This window comes from Bos grunniens, chromosome 5 (genome assembly GCF_055505025.1).
Source record: "Bos grunniens cultivar Pamir isolate PY7600 chromosome 5, Bosgru_T2T1.0, whole genome shotgun sequence".
NCBI lineage: Eukaryota > Metazoa > Chordata > Mammalia > Artiodactyla > Bovidae > Bos > Bos grunniens.
In genome coordinates, this window is record NC_141169.1 from 101,552,808 (window position 1) to 101,563,017 (window position 10,210).

The 10,210-nt window shown below is 40.1% G+C and overlaps 1 protein-coding gene across 1 annotated transcript; it reads left to right on the plus strand.

Moving 5' to 3' along the window:
• Window positions 1–2,630: 2,630 nt before the first annotated feature.
• On the plus strand, window positions 2,631–9,910 carry LOC147372768 (interferon-activable protein 208-like). The gene is made up of 3 exons (XM_086402024.1): window positions 2,631–2,800; window positions 7,562–7,840; window positions 9,486–9,910. The coding sequence occupies exons 2-3, from the start codon at window positions 7,562–7,564 to the stop codon at window positions 9,537–9,539; spliced, it is 333 nt and encodes a 110-aa protein (XP_086258150.1). The 5' UTR covers window positions 2,631–2,800; the 3' UTR covers window positions 9,540–9,910.
• The last annotated feature ends 300 nt before the right edge of the window (window positions 9,911–10,210 follow it).

The window sequence follows — 10,210 nt, forward strand, 5'->3', positions numbered from 1 at the left end:
AATCCCAGGGCTGATCTCCTTCAGAACAGACTGGTTGGATCTCCTTGCAGTCCAAGGGACTCTCAAGAGTCTTCTCCAACACCACAGTTCAAAAGCATCAATTCTTCGGCGCTCAGCATTCTTCACAGTCCAACTCTCACATCCATACATGACCACTGGAAAAATCATAGCCTTTACTAGACAAACCTTTGTTGGCAAAGTAATGTCTCTGCTTTTGAATATGCTATCTAGGTTGGTCATAACTTTCCTTCCAAGGAGTAAGCGTCTTTTAATTTCATGGCTGCAGTCACCATCTGCAGTGATTTTTGGAGCCCAAAAAATAAAGTCTGACACAGTTTCCACTGTTTCCCCATCTATTTTCCATGGAGTGATGGGATATACTAATAGCTGATTCATTTCATTGTACAGCAGAAGCTAACACAACATTGGAAAATAATACTCTAATGAAAAGTCTCATCTTAAGAGATGGTGATGCACTATAGATAAAAGCCCAAACCAGCTAAGGGGAATGATTTCTAATCCGGCAGCTTTCATCCATCCCCCTCTGTGCCTTATCTCACCTCCAAAAAGTTTTAGTCAATATTTCTAAAGTCTTCTGCTTCTTCCACAGCCTCTATTTTTTGCTTTTATATTTTGTGGTAGAGCATTGACTAAAATCAGTTCTCTGGACTCTTATATCAGAGATCCATTACTAAAGGAATTTGGGGAAGGGAACTTAACTCTTTCCCATCATTGCAAAGTTCTTTTCATTTTAGTTTTATCCTTGCTTTTTTTAAAATTAAATTTTATTGGAGTGTAATTGCTTTATAATCTTGTGTTAGTTTCTCAGTTCAATTCAGTTCCTCAGCCATGTCTGACTCTTTGCAAAGCCATGGACTGCAGCACACCAGGCTTCCCTGTCCATCACCACTCCTGGAGTTTACTCAAACTCATGTCCATCGAGTCAGTGATGCCATCCAACCATCTCATCCTCTGTCGTCCCCTTCTCCTCCTGCTTCCAACCTTTCCCAGCATCATGGTTTTTTTCAGTGAGTCAGTTCTTGATATCAGATGGCCAAAGTATTGTGACTTCAGCTTCAGCATCAGTCCTTCCAGTGAATATTCAGGACTGATTACCTTTGGGATTGACTGGTTTCATCTTGCAATCCAAGGGACTCTCAAGAATCTTCTCCAACACCACAGATCAAAAGCATCAATTCTTTGGTGCTCAGCTTTCTTTATAGTCCAGCTGTCACATCCATACATGACTACTGGAAAAACCATAGCTTTGACTAGACAGACTTTTGTTGGCAAAGTAACATCTCTGCTTTTTCATATGCTTTCAAGGTTCTTCATAGCTTTTCTTCCAAGGAGCATGAATCTTTTAATTTCATGGCTGCAGTCATCATCTGCAGTGATTTGGGAGCCCAAGAAAATAAAGTCTCTTACTGCTTCCATTGTTTCCCCATCTATTTTCCATGAAGTGATGGGACTGGATGCCATGATCTTTGTTTTCTGAATGTTGAGTTAAGTCAACTTTTTCACTCTCCTCTTTCACTTTCGTCAAGAGGTTCTTTAGTTCATCTTCACTTTTTGCCATAAGGCTGATGTCATTTGCATATCTGAGGTTATTGATATTTCTTCTTGCAATCTTGATTCCAGCTTTTGCTTCATCCAGCTCAGCATTTTGCATGATGTAATCTGTTCATAAGTTAAATAAACTGGGTGACAATATACAGCCTTGACGTACTCCTTTCCCAATTTGGAATCAGTCCACTGTTCCATGACCGGTTCTAATTGTTGCTTCTTTTTTTTTAAATTTTATTTTATTTTTAAACTTTACAATATTGTATTGGTTTTGCCAAATATTGAAATGAATCCACCACAGGTATACATGTGTTCCCCATCCCAAACCCTCCTCCCTCCTCCCTCCCCATACCATCCCTCTGGGTCGTCCCAGTGCACCAGCCCAAGCATCCAGTATCGTGCATCGAACCTGGACTGGCGACTTGTTTCATACATGATATTCTACATGTTTCAATGCCATTCTCCCAAATCTTCCCACCCTCTCCCTCTCCCACAGAGTCCATAAGACTGTTCTATACCTCAGTGTCTCTTTTGCTATCTCGTATACAGAGTTATTGTTACCATCTTTCTAAATTCCATATATATGCGTTAGTATACTGTATTGGTGTTTTTCTTTCTGGCTTACTTCACTCTGTATAATAGGCTCCACTGTTGCTTCTTGACCTGCATACAGATTTCACAGGAGGCAGGTCAGGTGGTCTGGTATTCCCATGTCTTTCAGAATTTTTGTTGTGATCCACACAGTCAAAGGCTTTGGCATAGTCAATGTTGGGAAGCGTAGTACAAAATAGCCGTATTAGGAGAAAGTCCTTGGGAAAATGGCGAAGGGCCAGAAGTATCCAGCTTTGTGTACTGCGGACAGAAAAACATCTCCTGCCTTTGGTTATGCTCATCGCCGAGATTTAATAATAAATAGGGATGTTACTTGAGAAAACGGGTTGTGGGATAAGCACATGAGTCACTTAGAGCACACTGTCCTTGAAATGTTTTTACTGATTATGCATTAACCCCGTATGCACTCTGCTGGCCGTATACTTTAAGCTCTTTGTTCCTGCTTCTATGAAAAGGCTTGACTGCAGAAATAAACTTGTCAGTCCTTGCAAGAGACTGTCCGAGTGTCATTCTGTCAGGTTCGTCGCTTCCAAGCCCCGGGGAGAAAAATCCCCAACAAGTGGCGCCCGAACAGGGACTTGAAAGGAAGGCTGAACAAAGCGACGAGCCCCTGCAGAAAGAGGTAAGCAGGATGGGACAACATAGCAGTAAAATTCCTTTCATTTCTATAATGCATCATTTTTTGAAACAAAACGGTGTTAATGTTTCAAGAGATCAGTTGAATGACTGCTATCATATACTACTGGAACATAATCCATGGTTCCTTGAGGACGGGACACTTGATCTTGATGTATGGAAAAGGGTTAAAAATAATGTTTTGTGAGCATATCGGCAGGGAGTTTACATTCCTGCTCAATGCTGGGTTACCTGGTCACTCATACGGGCTGTCATAGAACAAATTGAAGGACATAATGTTGATTTGGAGGTAGAGACTATTCAGTCTTTGCATGAATACGAGCTTAATGAACAAGACATGCAAGGTGCTTTGAAATGCAAGAATGTCATACTCAATCAAACACAAACCCTGGAAAAACAACTTGAGGATGTATCTATTAAGGATGTGCCAAAACTGAAACCGCTTAAGGCGGAAGTCATTTCATTCAGCGGACAGCCCAAATCTGAGGCTTTTCCTTCTGCTCCATCTGTAACTGCAGTTGCTAACCTTGCTCGTACTAACCGCTTCACTCCTCCTCGGGAGATGCCTGCTTGTGCTTTCGCTTTCCCAATACAATTTGATCAACCTGTCCAGGGTCAAAATTCTTGGGACAGTATAGATTTTAGCATGTTGTCTAATTTTAAGAAAGCATGTACTCTGTATGCACCTACTTCTCCTTACTGTATAGAATTTCTCAGGCTGACCATTGGATGCCATATGATTTTTTTCAAGTAGCAAAGATGGTTTTAAATCCTCAACAATTACTGCAGTGGCAAATGTGGGTTAGTGATGAGGCCCAACAGCTGATGATTGACCAGCAATCTCGTGGTAACACTGCCAATTTAACTTATGATATACTGGCTGGAACAGGGACTATGGTCAATGTAATGGCGCAATTAGCTAATATTACCCTTGAGATGTTGCATTTCATTAAAGAAACTGCCTGCAGGGCATGGGCAAAGGTTGATAGCACTAACTCTGATGGTTCATTTGTTAAGATTATTCAAGGACATGAGGAAGAATATTCTCAATTTATAGGAAAATTAAAGGATGCAGTTGAGAAATCTATTAAGGATGTGACTTTACAAAATATTATTTTAAAACAACTTGCTTTTGAAAATGCTAATGAGGAATGTTAATCCACGCTCAGACCAATTCGAGAGACTGGCTCTCTTATGGAATATTTGAAAGCATGTAGGGACATCGGATCTATGTCCCATAGAGCACAATTGGCAGCATTGGAAACCTTTAATGTGCAAAAAGCTGCTAATGCCAAATGTTTTAATTGTGGGAAGCCCGGCCATATGAAAAAACAATGTTGCATGCCAACACAGGCTGGAAAAAATAATACTACTTCTAATAAGAAGAGACCCCCAGGAGTATGTCCAAGATGTAAAAAGGGGTTCCATTGGCTGAATGAATGTCATTCTAAGTTTGATAAGGATGGAAACACCTTGAACCCCGGTACACAACAAGAACAATAGGGAAACTGATAAAGGGGCAGTCCTCTAGCCCCACTACAAAAGGAGGACCTAGCGTTATGACGCTACAAGCAGCTACATCTAAGAGTGCTTGCATTGATATACCTAGTCCTTATGATATGGAACTAATAGAATTATACAACCCCCCCAAAATTCCCCCTAGATATTATGGCCCGATTCCACCCAGGACAGTGGGACTAATTTTGGGACATAGTAGCTACACAATGAGAGGTTTAATGGTATTGACCAGTGTTATGGACGAAGATTATGAACGGGAAATACAGGTTATGGTAAATGTTGTGAAAATGGGAAATGTATACTTACAAAAAGGGGAACGTTTTGCACAATTATTACTTTTGCCATATGTCAAACCAATGAAGGCATCTGATAAAGTTCAGCAGGGAGGCTTTGGCAGTACCAACCTTACTGCTACACTATCCACCTTATTAAAGGAACATCAGAAACCCATGCTTACTTTACGCATTCAGGGAAAGAATTTCACAGGCATATTAGATACCAGAGCTGACATTTCAGTCATTAGAGCTGCAGAATGGCCCCTCGATTGGGGTAGGGTTATGGCTCCTTCTAGACTATTAGGAGTGGGTAAAACTGATGCCACACAAACTTTGTCAGTGCATCCTATTTACAAGTGTATAGCCCTGATCAAATTGTAGCTTATCTTAAGCCATATATTACTAATATCCCTACCAATTTATGGGGACGGGATTTTCTTGAACAAACGAAAGCCACAGTTTCTTTAAATGAACCTTTTTAATGGGGACCATTGAGTTAACACTGCTGCCCCTCGATTGGGAATCTGATATCCCAATATGGACACCTCAATGGCCCCTAACTAAAGAAAAATTGACAGCTCTTATGCAATTAGTTAATGAACAATTACAAAAAGGTCATATAGAACCTTCATTTTCCCCGTGGAATTCCCCTGTTTTTGTAATAAAAAAGAAATCAGGAAAATGGTGAATGTTGATAGATTTAAGAAATGTTAATAATACCATGTTACCTATGGGGCCCTTACAACCCGGATTGCCCTCCCCTTCTATGGTACCAAAAGGATGGTCTATAGTTACTATTGACTTAAAAGACTGCTTTTTTACTATACCTTTGCACCCTAAAGATAGAAAACATTTTGCCTTTTCAGTTCCTTCTATAAATCACATCGCTCCTGTTAAAAGATTTCAATGGAAGGTGCTACCTCAAGGAATGATGAACTCCCCTACCATTTGCCAATATCTCATATCTGTTTTATTACAACCCATTAGAGATAAGTATACTACTGTGTTTATAATTCATTATATGGATGATATACTTCTCTCTATGGAATCTGAACTCTGTTTACAACAGTTATGTAATGAAGTTACTACTACTCTTCAAAATCATGGCCTGCTTGTTGCGCCAGATAAAATTCAATGGAGAACACCCTTTAATTATTTAGGACATGTTATGGAAGAATCTAAAATCAAACCTCAAAAAACTCAAATTTCTGTGCAATCTCGACACACGCTGAACGATTTTCAAAAATTACTAGGAGATATTAATTGGCTGTGGCCATCTGTCGGCATCCCCACCTATGCCTTACAAAATCTATTTAAAATTTTAGAGGGATCCCCTGACCCTAATAGCCCTAGGCAGCTAACAAAAGAGGCCAAAGAAGAACTGGCCTTAATGGAGAAACGCATTCAACAATCTTTTTCAACTCGGCTAGATTATGATCAACCAATTTCTTTATATATATACCCCACTGAACATTCGCCCACTGCAATTATAGCTCAGCATAGCACAATAGAATGGGTATATTTACAGACTAAACAGTCTAAAAAAATTGTATCGTATCTTGAGAAAATAGGGCACTTAATTGTGTCAGGAAGAAGCCGTGTACAAACTTTAACTGGATTTGATCCATATGCAATATACGTCCCCTTGACAAAAAAGGAATTGCAAATTGCCTTACAGTATAACCTGACCATGCAAATGGCATTAAGTGATTTTCAAAATGTTATCTTATTTCATTTGCCGAAAGGAAAATTATGGGACTTTCTACAATGTACTAAATTCATTGTAACTAATATCATTGCATCCCAGCCTATCACCAATGCACCCACTTATTTCATTGATGGCAACAAGAAAGGCATAGCAGGGATTGTCGGCCCTGATATCAAAGAGAAATTACCCACTACCTATTCTTCAGTACAAAGAGTTGAACTGTCTGCTTTATATGCTCTTTTGTTGCTTCAACCATTATCCTTCAATGTATATACTGATTCCAAATACCTTGCTTCTCTTTTTCCTGATTACCGCCTTTTTATACAACCTAGATGAAGAATTATATACTCTCTTTTCACAGACTCAAGCTTTAATTCACTCACGTACGGAACCCTTCTTTATTGCACATATACGTGCTCATTCAGGTTTACCTGGCCCTCTGGTCGCAGGAAATGATGCTGTTGACAGGCTCATAGCTCCCATTTTTACATCTGCCAGTGACGAACATGCTAATATTCATACCAATGCTAACAGATTGCCCTCTAAATACCATATTCCTCTCCCTGAAGCACGGCATATTATTAAAACCTGTGATGTCTGTGCCCCTCTGCACTTACAAACTACGATTTCAGGAATTAATCCCCGGGGCAACAGCCTAACTCCCTTTGGCAATTTGATTTCACTCACTGCTCCTTAAGAAAGTTTTCTTTGCTTTTTGTCTCAGTTGATACATTTTCAGGCTTTATCTGGGCAGTGCCTGTCTCTTCAGAATCCAACAAACACGCCATTTCCGCACTCTTACTCACCTTCCCTGTTATGGGGATTCCTTCTGTCTTGAAAACAGACAATGGACCTGCATTCACCTCGCCTTCGTTTCATTCATTTTTATCAGAATGAAACATCACACACATTACAGGAATACCCTATAATCCTCAGGGTCAAGCCATTATTGAAAGAGCCCACCGCACCCTAAAAACTCATTTACTAAAACAGAAAGGGGGAATATGGAAGAGAAGATACACTTCTTATCCTATGAACCCTCAATTATTATTATCTTTAACTCTTTATTCCCTAAATTTTTTAAACTTAACAAAAAATAATTCTGACACTCCTGCAGATAGACATTTTGCAGAAGACAAAAACAGCAAATTAGAAATCAATACACCAATATGGTATAAGCAATTTAATCAGTGGCTGCCAGGAATCTTATGACTCCTAGGCAAGGGTTATGGTCTTGTCATTGCAGATGGAGAGGAAATATGGGTTCCCCTTCGCCATGTCCGTTACCAAGAAGGACCCCGAGACCAGACTCCCTCGGGAAGTGATGAAGTTGATGCAAAGAGTCTCGTCAATGACCCTGGAAGAGCCAATGAGGAAACGCCATCATCTGAATCCTTACCGGACATGGGCTCAAATGAGAAACATGACTCGTCAGGCTGAGCAGACACTGAAGAGCACTGGAACGCCTATGACTCCAGATAAGCTATTTCTGGCAATGTTAGCTGTTCTTTCCTGTTCCTCTGGGGTAAGTGCAGAATATGTTTATTGGGCATGCAGACCCAACCCACCACTTCTCTCCATAGTGGATTGGGTAGATAAAGCCCCTATGATCTTTACTAATGACAGCACGCATTTTCCAAGTCCCTGGTCCACAAAGCGACCAATCCTTGAAGAAGATGAGGGAAAGCCAATCAACATTTCCGTGGGATTCAAAACCTTGCCTATCTGTTTCAGATCTCATCCTCTTTGCGTGACTATCTTCCCACAGTGGTGGGCATACTCTGCCAACAATGGGACTGCTTCGCGTCTGGGAATGTTTGCTATGGCATCTTTCTTACTTAATGGCTCCAAGCGACATTATCCAGGCCAGATAGCCAACTATTCGAACTCGCTTTTTCAACCAGAGGAACCTACATGTCATACTGTATCTTGGAGAAGAAAACAGGAGATACAACCATTACGTTGGTCTGATTGTCAAGGCCAATTTGGGAAAGTTGCTATAATTCAGCAAAACCATACTAATCATACATTTATATTTGTTGACTGTGGACCTCACGGTTTGTTTGTAAACTGTTCTGAAGAGCAGGAGGAACATCATAATTGCTCCTGGTTTAATAGATCAAACATTGGAGGCTTTCATAAATCTAAGACAAGTTTCTGGGCTGATAAGGACATACTGCTGAATTGGTATAACGGGGGCTTATCACCCCCATGACCCAGGATTGTCGTCCCCATTGTGGGGCCAAAGCAATGGCACATTTGGAAAATTCCAGCAGCTTTAGAGCACTTCGCTAGTGTTTATGGGACTGCGGGTGTGTTTCATCCTTCTAATTATACCTTCCTATATAATAGTACTGGCTATATTCAATCGTGTGTTCACCTTCCGTACTTGTTTATTGTAGGGCATTTTGATATTGACTTATCAGCCAAGATTGTCAATTGTACTGCATGTGCATTTTATACCTGCCTTAAGCACACCATTTCATATCACAATGCTAGCATTGCGCTAGTTAAACAAAAACCTGAGTTATGGCTTCCCGTAAACTTAACTGAGCCTTGGACTGATTCTGTATTTCATTCTGTATGTTGAAAACTGGGCTTAGGCAATCTAAGCACATCATTGGGTGGATTATTGCAGGCATCTTAAGCCTTATCTCCATTGTGACTGTAGGAACTTTGTCTGATATGGCTTTATATAATTCTATAAAAAAATCATGATTTTATCACTGCTTGGCACAAGGACTCTCATGATCTGTGGACTCAACAAGCTCAAATAGATCAGCAATTACAAACACGAGTTAATGAGTTACAAACTGTGGTTATCTACTTAGGAGATCAAATGCAGCAACTGACTTTCCAAACACATATACGTTGTCACTGGAATTTTACTTCTTTTTGTCTGACTAACATGCCCTATAATAGCACTGAATATCCTTGGAATAAAGTTAAGGCGCATTTGCAGGATCTCACAGATAACTCAAGTTTAGACATCAATTTGTTGAAACAAGTTGCTAATTTTCAAGATAGAGTACCTAGGGAATTGTATAGCACTCAATTCTATGATACTTTAACCAAAACCCTATTGTCTCTAGATCCTAGAACTTGGCTTTCAAGAAGCAATATTTTTATATATGTATTAATCACCCTGCTCTTTTTGTCATTGCTTATAGGATACAGAAGTCTCTACTCAAGACTCCGTGCCTCCCACAATGGAGTCCAACTAGCAGCCGCCGTGCTTAAATTAAAAACAAAAGGAGGATATGTTGGGAAGCGTAGTACAAAATAGCTGTATTAGGAGAAAGTCCTTGGGAAAATGGTGAAGGGCCAGAAGTATCCAGCTTTGTGTACTGCAGACAGAAAAACATCTCCTGCCTTTTATGCTCAGCACCAAGATTTAATAATAAATAGGAATGTTACTTGAGAAAACGGGTTGTGGGTTAAGCACATGAGTCACATAGAGCACGCTGTCCTTGAAATGTTTTTACTGATTATGTGTTAACCCCGTACGCGCTCTGCTGGCCGTATACTTTAAGCTCTTTGTTCCTGCTTCTATGAAAAGGCTTGACTGCAGAAATAAACTTGTCAGTCCTTGCAAGAGACTTTCCGAGTGTCATTCTTTCAGGTTCATCACTTCCAAGTCCCGGGGAGAAAATCCCCAACAGTCAATAAAGCAGACGTAGATGTTTTTCCTGTAATGCTCTTGCTTTTTGATTATGCAACAGATGTTGGCAATTTGATCTCTGGTTTCTTTGCCTTTTCTAAATACAGCTTGAATATCTGGAAGTTCTTGGTTCATGTGCTATTGAAGTCTGGCTTAGAGAATTTTGAGCATTATTTTGATAGCGTCGTGAGATGAGTGCAATTGTGTGGTAGTTTGAGTAATTTTTGGCATGCC